The following is a 22,173-nucleotide window of genomic DNA, read 5'->3' on the forward strand; positions in this document are numbered from 1 at the left end:
AATATAGGATAATATACCTACCTCCCTTCCCAATCCAAAGTTTGTCTTATACGAGACAATATAAAATATATATGTATTTTAAAATCATATAATATAATTACAATAATAAAAAATATCACGATATTATTCAAGTATTAATAATTATATTAAAAAAAAAAACTCATGTTGAAATATATGTAAGGCTGATAAAAGAGGGGAAGTGTGGTATGATCATTATGTAAAAGCACAAAACACAGGGTCGATATATAAAACTTTCTTGTCTATATATATTATCTGTATATAATGTGTGTCTGAGACATATATATATAAAAATGTAATGCAAACCGGGAAATGGCAATTGATTCGCGTTACACTCTTCGCGCGCGCACGTGCACGCGTTGTAAATCGCATTTCTTATTCCGAAACGAACATGGCGAATATATCTAAACATCTCCCTCTTCGTGAAATTTCTCTCAACATAACAAAGAAATAAACCCTATAACGCACAAAGTAAATCGAGTACATAATTAATAGTCAACGTGGAAACGTAAGAACGTTTTGCGCATTCCGGAAACTTTCAATATGGCCGTGATAAATTGAACGTCACAGTATACATAGCGACGATAGAGACGGAAGAAGAAAGCCGGCGCGTTAACACAATACTACCGGCTATTTACAGTTTGGCCTCTATATTCATAAAAACATTAATCCAAATTCGTTAACTGAAAATGGTCACCTAGCTGTAGTGTCATGAGCCTGCAGGTGATTTGGCGCGTCGGCGAATGCGTATTTTAATTTGTATGCTTCGGCTACCAGCATACCGATCTCCGAGTCCGTCCAATTTTGCGTGGGCAGGTTTTGTAGCATTAACATCAGCCCCTGCAATCATTAAAATTATTCAATTAAAGCGTACAGTAAAGATCAAGTTTTAAATATTAAAAATTACATATAATAGTAAAGTGAATTGAGAAATAAATTACTTGAAAATCAGGTTGCAGGAGTAAATGTCGTCTCCAAAGTAGAAGAAAGGCCGCGCACACATAGAGCTGAAACGATGCGAATCTATCAGACTCCGCCAAATAAGTATCCCACAATCGAATGGTACAGTGAAGCGGGATTTCTCTGGTCAATAAATTGTTCATCCATCGAAAGGAGAACTGTAGATAATCCACCCCGTGCTGATGTAAATGTTGATGTAATGGTGCTGAATGCAATAACGGTTATATTAAAGAAAAAATCCGAATATTTAAAGATATGTTATAATATATAATTTGTTTTTATCAAGATATTCACCATCGATTCTCTGTATCAGTTCTTTCAACTGATTTACTTTGTGCTGGATTCCCAATTGAGCAAATATATAATTATCCTGTATACCGTCCAAAAATTTTGACAGACACCAGAAACTATCTGCCTCAATGATGTCGCGCTGTTCCTTCGACAGCGATGCTACATCATAATTTTCTAGATCTTGCCAAGCCTGAACTGGTACTGCCTCTTGCAAAAAGACTAAGAAGAAAGGCGTCACGAGGTCATTCATACCCTGTAACAACAATTGATTATATCGAATCAGTTCTACTTTTTTATAGTATAATATGATGTGTGTGGTTTGACACTAAATACCTGAACATAACCAGATGCAGGATGTCTAATCGCCCAAATGTACAATATCCTTTCAAATATCAATTGCACTGTCGTTTGTTGGAATAATGAGATGAGTGGTGACATTCTAGGGATATCAATGTGAATCTGACGATATGTATCTTGAAAGCCCTCGTCTCGTTCGACATCGTAATACTGTTTGACCAGATTCCAATAGTCTAGCCGTTTACGCTCCAACGCATGTTGTCTACGTTCCAAATTAGCTGGCAAATACTCCTATAATGTTACGAACATAGCTTATTGCTTCGCCGCAATGCTCCCTGTACTCAATAATATACAGCTCGTTTACCTTCGCTACTTACAGACAATAACCTCCAAGTGACGGAACGTAATTTGGCAGGCACACCCGACCACGATAAGTGTCTTAATTCGTCCAAATTCAGAACGGACGCGTCCAAAAGTAATTGAAACTTGTCCACTTTACTTTCACCATCTAAATAGATTCATAAGTGATTCTTAAATCCTGCGTCTTAAGGATTACTACGGCTAAATATGTGATAAATGGATTCACACCTTGCTCCTTTGAAGGTATAAAAAATTTGTTAGGAGCGTTTGTTTGCCTCAATGGTTGTGGTCTACCAGGAAATTGTGTTGGTTTATGCTGAGGTGACACACCATACTTCAAATCTACATTCTCACTGGGATGTTGGCTATTATTCACTTGCAAAAGTAGATTTGCATTGCGTAAATGTAATGGTTGTACTGCTAGCCTCTGAAGGGCTTCTGCCTTTTTCTCTTCAGGAATAATTTCCTGTTGAACTAGTTTAGCAGTTGCCTGTAGCAACTGCGAACACTTATTGCTAGATCTGTGATTGTTGATAACACTAAGAGCTGCCGATTGACTGACTTTCTTCGATATTTTAACATCCGAAACTGTGCAAAATTCATCATCTCCCGAATCCCATGCGTCGTCCACACTCTCCTGAAAATCTTGAAAAGAAGTGGAGCCTCCGCTTCCACCTGTACTACCGCTACTATTAGCAATACTAGTCAGATTGCTAGATCCAATCGCCGTGGAATTAAATTTATTGTGTCTAATGTCCTGCTTCAGACTTGGCCTTCAAATAAATTAATCAGTAACTTAATAGTAATATATAATTGCAAGTAATTTTTCGAATATGCAGAAAATAAAATCTTAAAAGATATATACCTTCCTGGCACAGCACGTGTATTCTTTTTCCAGAAAGACTGATGGGTTGAAAGGGTTTGATGATGATAACCTTGATTTTCCATAATGGAAATCAAGTTAGCTACTAGATAATTTTTCACAGTTGCAACAGTATGGGTTAATCTTCATACCCTCAAGCACAAACACTGAAATCTGTAAGAACCAAAAATTTTTCTTTTTCTTTGCAGTATTGTATTCCAATCAACATTATCATAGTGCGCATAACAAAGAGATGTGTAATCAAGAAATACAATGCGAAATTATGTATTATATTTATGTAAATTGTAACAAAACTAGAATATTTACACACAGAAGCATAAAATCTTTAGATTTAATTATTTTTTTATTAAATATTTAGAAACCACATTCCTCCTGTCATTGATTGAGTATACATATATAATTGGTATGATAGCACACACACAATATATCACAAGCAATATCTAAACGACAATAAAAGAGTGAGGAAGGAAGAATATAATAGAAATCTGCAAATTCTTCAAAATAACGAACGTAACATATGATTTCTCGGGAACTCGATGCACGATAATAACATCGTACAATTTCAACGCGACAATGTTCTGACATATCATAGCTCTATTCCTATAATTAAATTACACAAACGCACTTTGCGACACAAATACACGTCTACGCAGCGGAAATTTTTCGTTGACTGTTTTGCGGCTGAGAAGGTTATGTTGCGTAAGTCGCGTCAGTCGACGGTGCGAAAGGAACCGTGGTCGTAAAAAACGAAAAGAAATACGCTTTGCTTACATCTTACGATATACATACAACGGCGAGTGATTAAATCTCGATGTCCCATGAGAATCCAAGCGAGTTTAGTTTGTCGAGGTTTTGGATGTGTCAGTCGTTTTCCTCTATGACCGCGCGACGATGACGTCGTCGTCGAAGTGGATGTTTTTTTTTTCTCGTCGTCACGATAGATCGCGATTTTTGACGCGCGATCAGCGTGTTTCTCTCGCGCGCGTCTTTACAGGACGCTCCGAAAACGCCCTTCGGAGCCACGATCGGTGACTTTGCTCGTCGCGTCAGGCACAAGGCACAAGCAATTACATTACATGTACAACTTTGACGTATGACCATCTGACGCGAGCGCTGCTACCACGAATCGCCTCAGACCTTGGATCTCTTATATCAGTTGCGATACATATCTTATAGACTTTTTATGCGTAAAATTAAATAGACACATACTTTAGAGAGCTGGAGAAAGAGAAAGAGAAAGAGAAAAAGTACGAAGAATGCAGTAAAAAGGAACATGTGTCGATTATTATCCGATATTTACTCTTTTTGCCTCTTGTCTCTTTTTTGTATTGTATCATTCTGAATAAATATAGACTTGATTTCAATCTGACGCAATTAAAATGTGTAAAATTTAAAATATAACGTGTTTTAAACTGCTAATTGAGAGATATTTACATACTGATCTTGTTTTGTATATTTTATATTCAACTTTCATATTATGTTTTTTGTGAATCATATCTTTTAAGCGGAAGTTTAAAGCAGATAGCACGTATATACATACAATAATATATATGTCAAGCAATAATAAAATAATTATACCGGCATATCCTTATTTTTTATCCTTGATATATCAAATTATACATCATGAGAATTCCACTTTTTTTTTTCTCAAGTAAACTTTGACATTTTTAGCGAATAGCGATTCGAAAAAGAAGTTCTATTAATTTGATTATACATATAAAATAACTATGATAAAAAAATCATTTATCTTAATTTCTAATTCTTTTTTAATTTCTTCAAGAATTTTATTAAAATTCGTAAATTCTTACATTGCATGATTTTATTATATCATTTATTATTATAATGAACATTTAAAAACAAAAATAACTAACAATAAGAGATAATTAAAAAGGAGCAAAACAATGATTATAACACTCGCATGTTAATTGAGCTTGTTCTGCTATTATAAATGTTTTGTAAATGTGTGTACTGTGTTTTTTTAAACAGATTTAATGCGCATTTAAATCTGATTATACAACATGGAACACAAAGTTATATGTACCGTTATGTAATTCAATTTCGTTTAGTCAAAATAATAGTCTCTCATACATATATGAATTCTGATTGTAAAATTTAGTAAATTATTTAAACATCAATTATTGACTAAAAAGCTTTATAATTTTTAGTAAAAACTCTTCTAATAATTTATTAGCATTTTATAATTTCATTTATCAAATCTATAGACTTAATTTCATGGACGCTGAGATTTTCATTAGAGTCTGCTTTATTTTTTTGACAACAGCAAGAACTATAATAAATAGTCCATATGTTTTTGAAAATTTTCCGTTTAGAATTATAAATCATTGCATAACAGGCAACTTTATTAATGTAAAAGAATTAGTCGAGACATAAGTGTCTTCGACATCAGTCTTATTTTTTCCTTGTACAGGATGTCCTTGGAGTAACGATTTGATAAATTATTATTTTAAAGTGTAATATATATATATCTTAACATATATTTATAATTCTATATGAAAATATAGAATTTGAATTTATTTATTTATATTTTTCTGAAAATATTCATAAAGAATATCATAAATTCTTATCTTAAGATTCTAGACTTAATGATGAAAAATTACTTCCCGATTGATTTCTCATTATTATTTTATATTAGTTTTTTATACTTGAAATGATTATGTATACCTATACATTTCAAGTTGTATTAACAAAAGATAATTTATGAGATAATCTATTGAAAAAAAAGTACTTGTTATTCATAGTGAAACAAAAATAATAGAAGTACCCGAGTCTTAATAAAAAATATAAATATAAATAAAAGATTGACCCATCATCATTATATTTCATATGCCTCATATATTCAGATGTTTGAAAAGATGTTTTAAAAATCGAATATTTTATTTTTGTTCTTCGATTAATTTATTTTCTTCTTTTTCATCGTTGAAAATTATATCTTTGCGAAAAAATATGTTACACAAAATGAAATCTTTTTCAGGGAAATATTATGTGTATTCATGAACCTATATATACATATATATAATTCAAATTTAATATACATTTTTTATTCAATGTTAAGATATTTAAAATATCGATAATATCGCCTCTTCAGATAAGATATTACTTCTATCAAAGTAAAAAATATTTATTAGCTTTTCATATTATATGTATATCTCGTAATAAAGTTCAGATTGATTACAGATGTTTTGTAGATCCGAAAAAAATTATAGGTATTATTGACAATGAAAGTATGTTAAAACTTAATCAAACAAAAATCAGTTTGTAATTTCATATTCGATAAGGATCAGCTTAGGATCAGCTTTTGTTACATATTTAAAAACAGATTTTGGGCAAGAAAGAAAATTAGAAAAATATATATATATATATATATATATATATATATATAACTATATATATATATATATATATATATATATATTTTTTTTTTTTTTTCTTCTCTAATATAATTTAATCTAAAGATGCTGTGAAATCTTATTGTTTACGATGTCGGTGCTCGCGCACTGCTATTTACGAAAATACGAATCACGTGCCGTCCGACGGTGCTCCGTTTCGCGTGGTCAGAGTACACGTTGTGCTCGTTGTCGGTCGGGATTTTTCGGAGCTACTCGGTACTCGCCCGGCTTCACGCAGATGGTTAAAGGGTAGCGTGGAATCGCGTTCGTCGTTTACGTCAGTTCGTGCCGAGCTTTCTCGCGCGCAAGTTGTGTTGTAGATTATCGAATTTGTCGCGCGTTTTTGCAGTGCTGCGACAGCAACAGCCTCGTGTTCGATTCGACTGAAAACGCATTGCGTGTTTCGCATCGCGATCCTCTGATGACATTCACTACGCAGGGTCGCAAAACGAAAGGAAATTTAATATTAGTACACATTGCCTTGCGTATTCTACGGCGACGATCGATCGTAGACGCGTCCACCTGCATCTAACCCGTGCGACTCTCCCAGTATTTTAACGAGGCACGCATTGCGCTCTATTTACATATGAATTATTGATGAAAATTGATCTGTCGTGATTACATGAGGTTCTATATGTGTGTCAGTCTCGTCGAGAAATAAAAACGCATTATACAATCGTTGAATTTGAACAAAAATTTAAGAATATGTGAGATTGTTATTATTTTTAGCTATACATGTCGCTTAACATGTATTTATTATCTTGTCATTGTAATATATGCATTTTGAAGATTGATTAACGTCGCTGAATTTATTTACATATTTTTTTAACGAGTTAATATTTGTTATCCGAAAATAACATTGTTTGAAATGATATATTTTCTGTCACGTATCTATTTTATTTGAACCGGACGTGGAAATATATAGTTGTTTGTTTCATTTTTTTATTTAAAATATTTTCTTATTATAATATATGTATAATAAATTACAATATGTCATGACATTTTTTCTAAGGCTATTTGCAATAATTAGCACTAAAGTACTTTGCACGAAAGAAAAGTAAAAAAGTAAAAGGCTTAAAAAGTAAAAAAGTAAAAGGCTTAAAAGAATTGTCAAAGATTTATTATGAAAAATCCATTTTCTATCTTTTGAAAGATTAATATTCCAATTTTGGAACTCTTCTTTATTTTTATTATCTTTTATAAGAGAATATATGTGTGAGTGATCAAATTGTTATTATTTTTTATCATGCATTTCTATCATGTGTTGCACATAAAAAAAAATTGATTTCTAAAACTTTTGTATTAAACTATAAATATATTATATATATATTTTAATATTTATAAGTATATTATAATATAATTATTATAATTTATTATATATTTATTATATTTATTATAATTATTTTAACACAAACAAATGGTAATTATTGCTACATATGTAAATTTAGGAATACAATTCTTTGCAAATTATATTATTTGTATTAAACCATAAATATATTATATATATATATAGTTTAATATTTAAATTTATAAGTATATTTATTATAATTATTTTAATACAAACAAATGAAAATTATTGCTACATACGTAAATTTAGGAATACAATTTTTTGCAAATTATATTATTAAATAACATTTAGTCACGCGATCTATTTTTCATCTTGTATAATACGCTTTAGAAAGATGCCTTTGTTGTAATCTTATCAAGCTTCAGGAAGTAATCGTTTTAATCGTATCGCAAAGTCTACCTCTTTAGAAATCGGAGATAAAAGCCAGTTGAATATTTAGCGAATATATTTGCAACTTTACCAGTTGTTGCAAATGACGGCGCATCGCGTACAATTGCATGAAAATTTCGCGAGCACGCGCGCGCGCTTTCTCCATTCCCCTCCGGGTGAAGATTTAGGAAATGTAGGTCTCTCCTAGCCTTTTATACTTTCTTCGCGGCAGTCTACTTTCCTCGTGCGGCACTGAAATCACTACTCGTCGTGCTTTTCAATTTGTGTCCATTTCAATCGCAGTCCATTTCTCTTGCAGAGAATCCGGCTTTTCGCGGAAAAGAAATCTTTCGATTTCAATAAATATAATTTAAAACTTATAACATCGCGCGCGACGTGATATTTCGTAATTGTGTGTGTGTGTGTGTGTGTGTGTTTACTTACCAAACTTTTTATTTGTAAAACAAATTGCGTAATTAGATTTGTTTCATAAACTGTATACTTTTATTTGGAGGCTCTCTCATAAAAAAATCACATTTTTTTCAAACAAAGATAAAATATAAAATAATTTATTATAGAACATTTTTGTTTATAAAAAATTTATTTTATTGTTTCTGAAAAATTGTAATTTTGATTTTTTGATGCGTAGGAGGGGATTTTATAAGAACAATTTATTTATTATTATTTTTTTTATTATTATTTAAAAAGGCAAGTTATTTTGTTCCTTTGTTCCTTTGTTACATTTATTTTGCTACGAGTTTTTTTACTCTCTAGTGTTTGAAGGGTTTTGCAATGGTTTCCCACAACAAAGTGAAATTAATGAACAAATTTGAAGAGAGAATAATACAGACGAGAAAGTTAACATATTTATTCCATTATATTTCACGTTTATTGTTGGAATTAAAATAAAAATTCGATTTCTTTAATTCTTTTAGAGGCTGATTGATACAAGTGTAATAATTTTTGTAGTAACAAATATAAATCAAATAAATGTACATAAGAACCATTTAAAAATATCTTGTACGTATAATATTTTAGATTAAAATTATTTTAAAATTTTCTAGATTAAAAAAATATTTTAAATTAAAAATATTACCAGACAAGGATATGTAATAGCGTTCATTTAGTAAAAATACTTGCTTAAGCTTGCGCGATTGTGATTATAATGTAAGAGCAATTTTCAATATATCCGATATTTTCTTCATGATCTAGCATAATCATTATTTTTAATTCGTCATAATTAGCCAACTATTAGATTTATAACTTGTTTTTAATTATTCTAAAAAGTAATTCATTTACGTCACAAAAAAATAACGTTATATAAGTGCAGCATTCGCGGAAAAATTTCTCAAAAAAATAAATGCTTCTCATCATTTATAAATATCTCTTTAAAAGATCACATATTAAGTCAATAGGATTGCGAAGTCTAAACTCGAGTCGAATCGATTGTAAATTATTTTTCTATATCTCAATTTTTTGTAGCTCAATAATTTCTTTAATATATTTAATATTTTTAATATATAATGTTAAAATCTTTAATATATAATGTTATGAGTAGAACTTATATAAAAATATATTATGTACAGGGTGTCCGGTAATTGCTGAAAAACCTGCTAATAGCAGATTCTTAAGATCATTTGGAGACGATTTTTCCTCAGTGAAAATATCAAAGCACTAATAATTTCCGAGTTATAAGCAATTGAAAAAAGACGCTTTTCGCAAACTAAACTTTTTGAAATTAAAAAATTACCAAAACTACATTCTTCAGTTAATTTCAGGTAGAGTTTACTCTAATAGAATTCTAATTTAAGGTTTAATTACAAAGATATAAAATGATAAAAAAAAAACTTGCAAAAAATGATGATGTCTCTCGATATTTTCGCTGAGGAAAGATCGACTCCAAATGATCTTAAAAATCTGCCATTAACAGGTTTTTTTCACCAATTATCAGACACCCTGTACATTATATATTAAATAATTGAGTTAATAATAGATATATATTAAAATAATATAAGCTATTTTTATAAAATTATTTATATTGTTTTACAGAACAAAGTTCCTAACACAACCAGAAAATGTCAGATACTGAAGGTGACGATGAGGTACGTTGTGTACATATTTACTTTTTACGTAAGTGTCCGTATTTTTATATATCGTATCTAATACGTATATGTATTTTGCGTTTTTTTCAGTTTCAAGATGCTCAGGAATCATTACCACAGTGCGTATATACATACATTTGCGTTTTATTATTTTATGTAAATGCATTTTTTTTACTCTAGGGATTTTTTCTTTACTTAAGATGTAAATGCATTTTTTGCTTCAGACTCACTTCTATGGATTTGGATACAGCGATAATGGAGGCGAAAAAGGCGATTCATTGTTTTTTCAACAATGACTTTGATCAGGCGAAGAAAATTTTAGAGCCATGGGCGGACAGCAGCATGTATCACTCTCTGGGGACTAGCGTATTCGCATTTTTAGAAGCAATTCTTACGTTTGAACAAGTACTGATTATTCATTACGTTCCTTCTGTTACGTTCTGAGCACTTTTGTTATTTATCCGACTTAGAGAATCGCGGGAAATCTCTTTCTTTAACAATATATCGTGTGCAATACGTAGAAACATGTCGAGAAGGCGTCGGAGATATTGAAGCAATGCATGAGCGTGTGTGCCAAACAGCGAAAACACACCACTATCACGCAGAATATCGGAAAAATAGTGAAGAAGATCAACTACGATGCTTACACGAATGGTAACGTATTTGTACATATATTGTGCATATACATATAATGTAGCATGCGCCAAGTAGATTAATCGCTTCTTGTAACAATTAATGATAATGAATATCAAGAAAATGATGTATCAATATTCATACTAATCTTATTGATATTACTCTTTGAATAACAAACTTGTTTAAGACAAGAATTTCAAGGAAAAATACACTTCTCATTTGATATTATAATATGCTATTAATTTTCTAATCATGAGTAATTTAATAATTTAATATGATTCCTGCTACTAGGTTATTGTTGTCAATAACATTATTAACAATGATCGCGTATTATAGAAAAAAATTAGAAATTTATTATAACTAGAAATTAATTAAGAATTAATTAAGAATTAATATTAATTTTAAGAGACACAGTCTCATAAATTAAGTCATATGTAGTTAAACGGTGTTTGTGTATATCTAAAACGCAGCAGTGCATGAAAGGAATGTGACCGAGAGTTAATTTTACAGAGGAAGTGCATGCGGAACTTTGTTATGCCGAGTCGCTCCTCTTAAAATCGATGCTCACATTTGTAGAAGACGAAACTCTGGTCAGCTTTGTCAAGGCGGGATTGAAAATTCGTACCTGTTTTCTGTCATACAAGTAAATAAGTTACACCGCACTTGACACTTTCTTTAGTATTTTTTCATGATTATCTCTTTGTGTGCAGGGAATGCATGACGATCTTGAACAATCGTAAATGGGGAAATGATATTCACAAAGTGCATTTCGAAAGCGGCGTTCGTACGGGTATCGGTGCATTTAATTTGGTACATATGTACAGTTCTATCTCTATTATAAATATTGTTGCAAATATACAGTTTTAAAATTTTATCTCGTGTTTCAGATGATCTCATTGTTACCAACGCGAGTTATTAAATTGTTAGAATTTATTGGATTCTCCGGCGATAAGGTGATTAAAAACATTCATAAACGATATGTGGCTAATAAAATTTTATTAATCAACTTGATTGTTATTGACAGGCGTACGGTCTAGCGGAATTGAAAGCGGGTTATAATGAGAAAAGAGGTCTGCGACAAGTCTTATGCGTTATGACTTTGTTATCTTACAATCTAATAGTAACTTTCGTATTGAGTCACTCGGACGGCGATCTAGAATGGTGCGAGCAAGTGTTGCAGCAGGAACTGAGCGTTTATCCGAATGGCGTATGGTTCCTGTTCTTCAAGGGAAGATTAGAGCTCACGCAAGGCAACTTCGAAGAGTGCATAGACTGGTATATTAAATCGTGGAAAAGTCAAAATGTATGGTCGCAGTTTCATCATCTCTGTTATTGGGAATTGATGTGGGCGCACTGTTCGATGCAACAATGGAATAAGGCAGTTACGTATGCTACGATGTTGGCGAACGAGTCTAATTGGTCCCGCACTATCTATCTCTATCAGAAGGCTGCAATTTTACTTATGCAAAAACCGTTGACCGGGAGCGAGGAAAAACAATTAGTCGACAGCTTGATGATGCAAGCGCCAACCTACAAGCAACGTATTGCTGGCAAATCGCTGCCGATGGAAAAGTTTGTGATCAAGAAGACAGAACGTTATTTCGCGCAAAAGAAGAATTTAGTCTTGCCGATATTCGAGCTTATGTACATGTGGAATCTGTTCAGGATAATAGGCAAACGGCAAGATTTGATATTGAATATATTCAAAAGGATAGAGGAGACGGAGAGGGAACTCAAAACAGTTTCGTGAGTTTTTTACAATAATTCTAATCTTTATTTTACATATTAATATATTAGTATAAATTACTTGAAATAGGAAAAAATGATAGAGACTTAAAAATAGCGATTATTTTAAATGAATTTGATCACTTTACAATATTACATGTTACATAAAAACGCAAAAATGGTGAGAAGGTTTGCTAATTTTTTCTACATGTAATATCTTGCGCAGGAAAAATGAATTCCACGCAGACAACGAAGCGCTTCTATTGCTGTTGAAAGGCGCTTGTCTGCGACAAATGCAACATCCTTTGCAGTCGGAGGAATGTCTGCGACGCGTTTTACAATTGGAGAAATCCGTTAGGGAAGACACGTACTTATTTCCTTACGCTACTGTAGAATTAGCTTTATTGGCTCACGATCAGGGCGATACTCAGTTGGCTATAGGTTTTTTAGAAGACGCTAAGTAAGTTTGGATCTTCTATTAAGTAGTTATTGTATGATATAATTTTGTAATAAATTTATCGATTTGTACGAGAAATTAATTGAATTAAAAAATTGCATTTAAATTTTTCTAGGAAAAATTACACGGGCTACTTATTAGAATCTAGATTACACTTCAGAATACATTCAGATTTAATGATATTGACTGGCAAGAAAACTAATAATTACACGATGAAGAAGCACGAGAACCACCAACGATCACGAAGAGACATTACTGCCAATAATAGCGTTATTATCGCGGGTCCAAGCGCCGACAAATCTATCGAGATAAAATTATAGAAACATTGTATACAGAGAGAAAGCACATATATAATCGAAAATTTATTTTTAAATAAATAACGTTCCTTTACATACCTTCCTACGAACTGTATGTATACATATGTATTGTACACATTATACGTATGACGAGAATTTTTTGCAGACGGACCGGTAATAATTTTCCAATTTTCTCTTGATATCAAAAGGCCTTCGTAACTATTATCTGGTTTTATTATCTAGAGCCTGAAAATTTCATCAGATTCATTAGGGAGTTGAATACATTTTGTAGTAAACTCGATAATGTATAAATTTTCTTCTACAAGAAAAATAATGAAATAATGTGGAAAAAAATATTTTGTAGTGATTATAATATTGATACATGAATTATCTCTTATGCGAGAAAAATAAGAGGAATAAGGTATACTAACATTCTCGCGAGATTTCACGCGAGGATATATTTTGTAGTGCAATTAATATTATATATAGAGTATATTATATACATATAAATTATTTTCTTTAGAAGGTTAGTAAGACTAGAGTGTGACGTGTGAAATTGTGGTGAAAGATTATTATAAATAAAATAGTACGAGAAAATTTGTATATATCCAAAACTACTATAAAATAAATAATATAAATAACGTACGTAATAAAATGAATATAAAGAATGATATCTTTTAAGAATTTTTTTAAATTGCATGTTACACATGTTTCTTAAACAGAAATTAAATTGAATTTGATATAAAAATATTTGAATTATGCCTATAATATAATATAAATATCTGTATGTATATATAATATATCTGTACATGTTTATATATCTCATATATAAACGTGAATCAGTTTTCTAAAATTTGATTTAATATGTATATACATGCTTGCATATATATATAAATGTCTAGAAATTACAAGATTTAAAACCTTCATCTGCGCTAATTCTCTGTAATAAGTATTTATGAAATAGATTCCTTAGTTATACAAATTTCTTATTTTTTCCTTTAGTGTTCGTACACAATTAATATTATATTTATGTCAGGTTTATTTTCTAATAAATAAAAGTAAAAATTTTGTGCGTTAATGTGTGTGACGAAAAACAAGATAAAAGAAAATTATCAAGGATAACTTAGTTAATAACTTATTATTATTGAAGATAAGAATAAATTATCAAAGTTGTCAATATCCCAGATAGAAAAATGATATCATATTATGCTCAGTATGCATACATATATTGATATAATATGATCTCAAAAATGCATACAGATGCGTGTGTATATGCTGCTCAAAACGCAGTCACATTATGATGCCAGAAATATATCTCATGTAATAACATTATGATAACAAAACGTGATATGTTATCATCATATCATGTATAATTATTGTATAAATCATACACATTTGTGCTCATGTTATGTTAATCATGTAATGATCTTCAAAAAGATATTAAGTTGAAGTTACTAGTATGACGATTACATTGTGATGAAACGTGATCATTATGTATTTCTATCTGGGATGTGTTCATTAAACTTTTAATTGATATAAATATCAAATCACACGCAACCAAAAGTCACGTACAGCAACAATGAAACGTACCGTACCTCGTGTCTATATACGAGCCAGTCATTTGAGTGCATTTGATTAACTCGCATCAATTTATGTATGTATGTACATATAATAAAATATGCCACGCATGTAAATGTAATATTTTATTATAGATACATAAATTGATTACCGCAAGTATTGAAATAACCATAAATCTCTCTAGAGAGTTCTTTAACTTGTCATTAAAATAGTGTATTTAGATTCTATAGTATTAGAACAATATTTATATTAGAGTATATTAACTTATGCATATGAGGCAAAATATAGTGTAAATATTGAAATATTTCATAAAAGTTGAGAGGAGATATAGTCTAAAAAACGTATTATATATTTAACGGTATATTTGATAATTCTATTATATTGGTAATATATCGTTCCTGTTTATTATTTGTATATTATTAATAAATAGTGTGTGTTTTCACAGATTACAGAATTTATTATAATATATATATAGTGCATAGTCTGTCTATGCAAATCATATATTTTACAAATATATTTTAAGATACACATCAAGAATTTTTAATTAATAATAATAATAATTAATAATAATCATTAATAATAATATTTTAATGTTCCAGACAAAATATACCTATAGTCTCTATAAAATTCGTTTCTATATATTTCAATGAGTTTTAGCTAACATTATTTTTAATCATAATATTTAACACCTAGCAGTAAGCAAAAATCATTGCTATAATGTTATTATTATATTGATATTCACTAAGATAGTAACATAATTTTCAAGTATATAATTTTTAATGTTGTATGCAATATCATTATGAACATACCTAAGTAGAACAGAAAGTCACGATAATATTAAAGTAACATCAAATCGCGTCAAAATGACGAGAATATGACTACAAAAACTCACTTTTCGATCATTTCTTGTCATTTTGACATATTTTGACATTATGATTTTCTGTTCTACCTGGATATTTTGTTACAGATTCAGAGGTTTCGGTAATGTTGAAGTAAATGCTATATTATTGTAAAATAATATTGCATTTACGTTTTTTAAACATTGTGATAATGTTTTTCATAAATATAAATCAATAATAACTCAATAAGAAAAAAATTATTAATATAACGTTATTATAATGATGTAAGTTTAATATAATGTTTCTCAAGATATTTTTCTCTAAATAAAGGAAATAATCCAATGTGATTAAATAAAAAAATAATATAAAAAAAAATTCAATTTAAATAATTAAATTTAACTAGTAGTAATTTCGGTTGATTTTTTTATTTTAAAATTAAATTTATACATAATAGAAATTTATCATTTGTTTTAAATAGGTAAAGTAGATAATTTCTCATTAATTTATTGTTAATTTTGAACAATTAGTTTAATATTCAAAATTTTGAATTTGTATAAAAAATTAAACTGATAAAAACAAATACTATACTTTTGATTGTAAGAGTTTGCTTTGCAATATAATTGGGAATAAAAATTTGAATACGAGAAAAACTTAAAAGATAATGAGACATAACGATAATTGAAGGAATTAATATCCAATGTTAGAAATAATTATAATGCATAAACATTAAATAATATTAAATAATCATATTGTATAATATAAACATTAAAAGTAACACTTAAAAAATATTTCAAATAATATTTCTTAAACATCTTATAAATAATAATTTTATATTATTAAATAACATTTTGAAAATACATTTCTAAAATATTATATAAAAATGTTTTTAAAATGCACATATATAATCAATATTTTAAAATATCGAGTTTACGTTTGCTTAATTGCGGATATGAGCTCTGTGTATAAATATGTATATTATCTTAAATGTGTTTTTTACTTACGTCAACATCTCTCCTTTCCTCACTCTCTACGTGCGTACACGTGTCTGCAGATTGTCATATACACTCGAATTATGTATACATGCAAATTTGAATTATATATACTGCCTTTTTTGATCATAATATGATTAACTTTGTATATCAAACATTTAAGTTTGATATTCATTAATTGGCAAAACTCTTTATACATATACATACATGGAGATTTAAAACAAAGCAATTTATATTTTTTCCGTATATTAAGTAGCACATACGCTAACCATTATCTGAAGTAATAATACGGTCGTACAATTGGAAGTTATATTTGGTAAGATTTAAGAATAAAATATATAGAATAACGCTTGCATCAATATAAAACGTAACAATATGACATGATTCCAATAATTTTGGCGACAAATTAAACTGTTTTCAACTGTTTTTATAATTACTCTTTTACAGTAAAAAATAAAACAAGTAGTTATAATAAGCAGTAGCTTATATTTTTTAAATTTAAATTTAAAACATTTATCATTTATTATATTATTTTTTCATTTATACGTCTACATTTGTCTTAAAGGATTTCTGTTCTTCTAAATAATTTTAATCTTGACGTATGTTTAAGTCACAACTCCAAGTAACGTTCAAAGAATTTTAACTGTCACTCTTTATTAAAAAGTTAAGAACAAATAAAAGCTCAAACTGCTTGAACATTCTTTAGTAAAAATGAGAACTCATACAAGATTTATAATTTTATTTATAATTTACAATTCAAAAAAATAAATGTAAAAATATTTAATTATTATTTATAGTCACATTTCAGAAAGACATGGAAACAGATAATTTTGGTGTACCACAAAATTTTTCTTTATTGCTTTCATTTTGTACAAATTGACAAGTTATTTTTAGCAGTACTACTCATTTGACATACATATAAAGCAATATAGCAAAATCGTGTTTTAACTATAGTCAGTAATGTCTCAATCAATTTTGATTTTCAATTTTTTAATTTAAAATTCATCGAATTTGCTAAAATAATGTTTTTACGTTTTCAAAATTCGTCTTTTTAATCAAATTGCAACTCAAAAATCTTTAAAAACATATTTTTTATTGTAGCGCATTATTTAGACTGTCATAATTCATCATACTCACAGATATTACGATTACCATTAGTTTTAAAATAAAAAAATTCATTTAAATCGGTCGTATTTCATTCGAAAAATATAATTGCTCAACTTCGATATTCCAACATTGCATAATGTAATAACAACAACAATTTTGCAATTGATTACAGAACCATATTCAAATATTTGAAAAGTACCTCATAATAATTAACATAATTTAAAATTTATTTTTGTGACAAAATATTAAATTCAGTTGAATATGATACTTTGTCGCAAAAATCAATTGCAAAATTGTTGTTACATTATTGTATTATCATGCAATGTTGTGAAAAATCGAAGTTGAACAATTATATCTTTTGGAACAGAATAGCCGATTTAAATAAATCTTTTTTTGCATTTTAAAGTTAATGATATTCGTGATAATATATGTAAATGTGATAAATTTTGACAGCCTAGATAGAATGCCACGGTAAAACAGGTACACAGATTTTTAAGCTATAACTTGATCAAGCAACCAAATTTTGAAAAAGAAAAAACCGTTATTCTTCAAGCAATTTTATGTTATTTCGAACAAAAAAAGAAATTGATTAAAATTAATTGAAGCATTACGGAGTTATAACTAGAATTTCGCCCTATATTGCATTATATTTTCTTTACTATGATATACAACGTCAAATAAATGCTGCTGAAAATAATTCAAAAAATTGTAAAAGTAGAAGCGCGAAAAAAAAATGTTGCAGTACCGGTTTATTTCTTTTCGTGTATTCTTGAAATGAGTCTTATTTAATTCTATAAAAACTTGAAAAGTATACATATAGACAAATTAAAACAAGGAAAGTAATATTTTTATCTCTATAATATATATGAAGGTCAAGAGTATTTTATTGTTAAAATTATCTCTCATTAAGTGTCTTTTACTATACATATTATAATTATCCTACATTATATGATAAAATTATATTTTTATCTATTTTAAGTATAAAGAAATGTTTGATTTAGAACGCTTCTGTTATAGTTATAACATACATATTATATACATATAACTACATAAAATCGTGCATATTTTGTTATAAAAACTAGAACTGAGTTATGGAACAATTGTCGAAATTCAACATGAGGCTTAGTTTTTGCCTACATATGCTGGTCAAGCCTCTATCTATGAAAATATTTCTGATGGTGTTGGGGTATCTTATTGTTACTAAGCGTCCGGATATAGTAGACCAGAAAAATCGCGTGCAATCGGTATCAACGACACAACTACTAACTCAATACGATTACGTGATAATTGGCGGAGGATCTGCCGGTGCTGTACTAGCCAACAGATTGTCTGAAGATGAGAATCTTACCGTGCTTTTGCTCGAAGCCGGTATCGACGAGGATGTCTTGACCGATGTGCCAAACAATATAGGAATTTCGTTTCACACAGCCTCCGATTGGGATTTCAAAACGGAATCGTCGTCTAATTACTGCTTGGCCATGAATAATCATCAGTGCAATTGGCCACGTGGAAAGGTATTTTAAGTAATAGTGTGTGACAAATAATTGAAAACTAATATTCTTTTATATTTAAGCTCATCGTATATTAATTTCACTAAATTTCGTTAACAAAAATCTTTCGCTTTTCTTTTAATTTTTTGTTTATCTTACTTTTATTTTTTTTATCAATTATATTTCTTTAACAATTTCTTTAACTCTACTGTCCGCTTTATTCTATTGATACTAATTAAATGTTAATAAGAGAGATGTGCAGACACACACACACACACACACACACACATACACACGCACGCACACGTATATAGATATTTTTCTAATATCTTAAAAATAGTGAATTATTAGATTAAAATAGTAGATATCTTTTGTTAATATTAAAAGATTTTTTAAATATTCATAAATTAAAATTCTAAAACAGTTTTTATAATATATTCTTAATATATAATAAAAAAGAAATCTATATACATATATATGTATTAAAATCTAAATTTATTTCTATCGGGTATATTTTAAATTATGCTGAATTTTCCTAAAGATATTGATGGAATAAAAGCACAGAACGATTCTTATTAGTCAACTTAATATTCTTAATAGTGATAAAAAGTATAATAATGTAAAAATTCAAAATTTAATATATCCATTTTTAAGGTGCTGGGTGGTACCAGCGTTCTGAACGGAATGCTTTACGTACGCGGTAACAGAAAGGACTACGATTATTGGGCGGCTCTTGGTAATGCCGGATGGGATTACGACAGTGTCTTGCCATATTTTAAAAAATCTGAGGATATTAGAGCCGAGGAACTCGCCGACTCGCCTTATCATCAAAAGGGCGGATATCTGACGGTAGAGCGTTTTAAATACAATCTCCCAATGGACGATTATTTTGTTCGCTCCGGTGAGGAGTTAGGATACAAACTACAGGACATAAACGGTGAAAATCAGACTGGTTTCGATTATGCTTATGGGACTTTAAGAGATGGATTGAGATGCAGCACTGCTAAAGCCTTCCTTCGACCCGCTTCGAAGAGAAAGAATCTACACGTCAGCTTAAAATCCTTCGTAGAAAAGATATTGGTGAAAGAAGGTTCAAAAAATCATATTACATTCTAATTTTTCCTCTCTCTCTCTCTCTCTTTCTCTCTCTCTCTCTCTCTCTCTGTCTCTCTCTCTCTCTCTCACCGTCTCTCTGTGTTAAATTTAATAAACTATCAATACCTACATAATGTGTATCATATTAGCGTGACAATCTGTGATTGTATTAAAAAAAAAGATATTGATTTTTGATTAACATATTGAATATTATAGTTGTTTATACGGTATATCAGCAACGTAATTTCATTGAATATAAAAATGAAAAATCGGTCCATTTATAGATGGAACATCGAAAATAGCATACGGAGTAATGTTTTATAAGAATTTGAAACGTTTGGTAATCAAGGCAAAACGAGAAGTAATTCTTTCCGCCGGAACAATAAATTCGCCGCAATTACTGATGCTTTCGGGAATTGGACCGAGAGATCATCTTGAAGAAATGAATATACCTGTGATGCATCATGCACCCGGTGTAGGACAGAATCTTCACGATCACGTAGGAATGGCCGGCATAACTTACATTGTCGATCCTCCCCGTGAATTAGACCGCTGCGAACAGAACAGGTTCACCAGAAGGCCTTCTGAGGTCATGAGTTTGAATAGCATTCAAGAATTGATACAGAATAGTGATGGTCCACTTTATTCAACTGTGATAAGCGCTGGAATAGCATTTATCAACACCAAGTAAACGTTATTCTTCGTATAATTTAATTTCGGTTTATTGATCAATAATTATTTTGCAATATTTAATGTAATAGAATTTATAAATAATTATGTGTGTCATTCAATTATGTGCAGATATGCAGAGGAAACGGATTATCCAGACATACAGCTGATGTTCTCGAGCGATTCTAATTTCGGACCTTCTGCGGCAAATCTATTTGAGATTAATTCAAAAACTGCTAGCGCGTTGTATAAAAATATCACAGATGATGTTCACGCTTTCGGAATTTTCCCGTATCTATTGAGACCACGCAGTAGAGGCTTTATTAAACTCAAATCAAAGGATCCGAAAAAAGCTCCCATTATAGTTCCAAATTATTTTGGGAATCCTCATGACCTTCAAGTTTTAGTACGATATATTTACTAACATATTTGTCGACATAAGAATCAAATTCGTACTTTATAATTGTTAGCTAGCTTAAAAAAGTAAGAAGACATAAAAGAAAACATTCTGGTTTGATTTAATATCTCAAAAAAATATAATAAGATAATAATATAAAAAATTGCTTCCGCGTAAAAAAATTATTTTAGAAGTGCTTGAGCTTGTCGTGTTCAAGAATTATTCCAATATCGAAGAAAATTAATTAATTTAATTTCTGTGACGTAAAAAATGTGTATTATAAGAATTTAATAATATATGATAATTTTTCAGGCGGAAAGCGTGAGATTTTTGGACAAAATGATTGGCACTCGTTCCATGCGAAAATTAAATGCACGGCTTAATCCGGGTAAGATACCAGAATGTTCTCAGTTTGACAGCTTGTCAAACGAATATTGGACTTGCTATGCGCGTCATCTTACATCAACGATTTATCATCCGGTTTCTACATGTAAGATGGGTCCAGTCAATGACAGCTATGCTGTCGTTGATGCTAGATTAAGAGTTTACGGAATTCAAGGATTGCGTGTCATCGATGCGTCGATCATGCCACGCATAACTTCGGGCAATACAAACGCGCCGACAATCATGATAGCAGAAAAAGGCGCTGATATGATAAAGGAAGACTGGTCGTGAATATTTTTCAACACTATACGCGTTTATGGATTATGGATACAATATAATTGAATATAATTAATACACTCATTTATTTTACTTATTTATTTTACAAATAACTTTAAATTATTATGCTATTATTATTATGTATAGACATTTCTTTTTGTTATAACGTATAGCATTATATTGGGGAATATAAAATAGACCCG

The 22,173-nt window shown here is 29.8% G+C and overlaps 3 protein-coding genes across 7 annotated transcripts; 2 read left to right on the top strand and 1 right to left on the bottom strand.

Annotated features, from left to right (window-relative positions):
• Nucleotides 1–238: 238 nt before the first annotated feature.
• Nucleotides 239–3,996, bottom strand: Tbc1d22 (TBC1 domain family member 22). 3 transcript variants are annotated; one of them, XM_072890456.1, is made up of 8 exons: nucleotides 3,599–3,996; nucleotides 2,792–2,962; nucleotides 2,155–2,699; nucleotides 1,944–2,074; nucleotides 1,603–1,857; nucleotides 1,273–1,522; nucleotides 960–1,183; nucleotides 239–858 (listed from the first exon to the last, which is right to left on the bottom strand). In XM_072890456.1, exons 2-8 carry the CDS (start codon nucleotides 2,872–2,874, stop codon nucleotides 712–714), a joined length of 1,635 nt encoding a protein of 544 aa, XP_072746557.1. In that variant the 5' UTR covers nucleotides 2,875–2,962; nucleotides 3,599–3,996; the 3' UTR covers nucleotides 239–711. The 3 variants fall into 3 exon arrangements, with proteins under 3 accessions (XP_072746557.1, XP_072746556.1, XP_072746558.1); XM_072890455.1 differs by having other exon boundaries at nucleotides 3,581–3,996; XM_072890457.1 differs by lacking the exon at nucleotides 3,599–3,996 and adding an exon at nucleotides 3,435–3,528.
• A 2,491-nt stretch (nucleotides 3,997–6,487) lies between these two features.
• Nucleotides 6,488–13,815, top strand: LOC140664870 (tetratricopeptide repeat protein 39B). Of its 3 annotated transcripts, none has more exons than XM_072890450.1 (11): nucleotides 6,488–6,778; nucleotides 9,983–10,035; nucleotides 10,126–10,154; nucleotides 10,260–10,440; nucleotides 10,557–10,689; nucleotides 11,179–11,311; nucleotides 11,379–11,478; nucleotides 11,556–11,621; nucleotides 11,693–12,414; nucleotides 12,620–12,853; nucleotides 12,966–13,815. In XM_072890450.1, the coding sequence occupies exons 2-11, from the start codon at nucleotides 10,009–10,011 to the stop codon at nucleotides 13,168–13,170; spliced, it is 1,830 nt and encodes a 609-aa protein (XP_072746551.1). In that variant the 5' UTR covers nucleotides 6,488–6,778; nucleotides 9,983–10,008; the 3' UTR covers nucleotides 13,171–13,815. The 3 variants fall into 3 exon arrangements, with proteins under 3 accessions (XP_072746551.1, XP_072746554.1, XP_072746553.1); XM_072890453.1 differs by lacking the exon at nucleotides 6,488–6,778 and adding an exon at nucleotides 7,795–8,126; XM_072890452.1 differs by lacking the exon at nucleotides 6,488–6,778 and adding an exon at nucleotides 8,666–8,953.
• Nucleotides 13,816–16,772: 2,957 nt separating this feature from the next.
• Nucleotides 16,773–22,112, top strand: LOC140664868 (glucose dehydrogenase [FAD, quinone]-like). Its single transcript, XM_072890447.1, has 6 exons — nucleotides 16,773–16,868; nucleotides 18,742–19,173; nucleotides 19,804–20,239; nucleotides 20,529–20,931; nucleotides 21,046–21,319; nucleotides 21,623–22,112. Exons 2-6 carry the CDS (start codon nucleotides 18,751–18,753, stop codon nucleotides 21,983–21,985), a joined length of 1,899 nt encoding a protein of 632 aa, XP_072746548.1. The 5' UTR covers nucleotides 16,773–16,868; nucleotides 18,742–18,750; the 3' UTR covers nucleotides 21,986–22,112.
• The last annotated feature ends 61 nt before the right edge of the window (nucleotides 22,113–22,173 follow it).

The sequence above is a fragment of the Anoplolepis gracilipes genome, chromosome 4, assembly GCF_047496725.1.
Source record: "Anoplolepis gracilipes chromosome 4, ASM4749672v1, whole genome shotgun sequence".
NCBI lineage: Eukaryota > Metazoa > Arthropoda > Insecta > Hymenoptera > Formicidae > Anoplolepis > Anoplolepis gracilipes.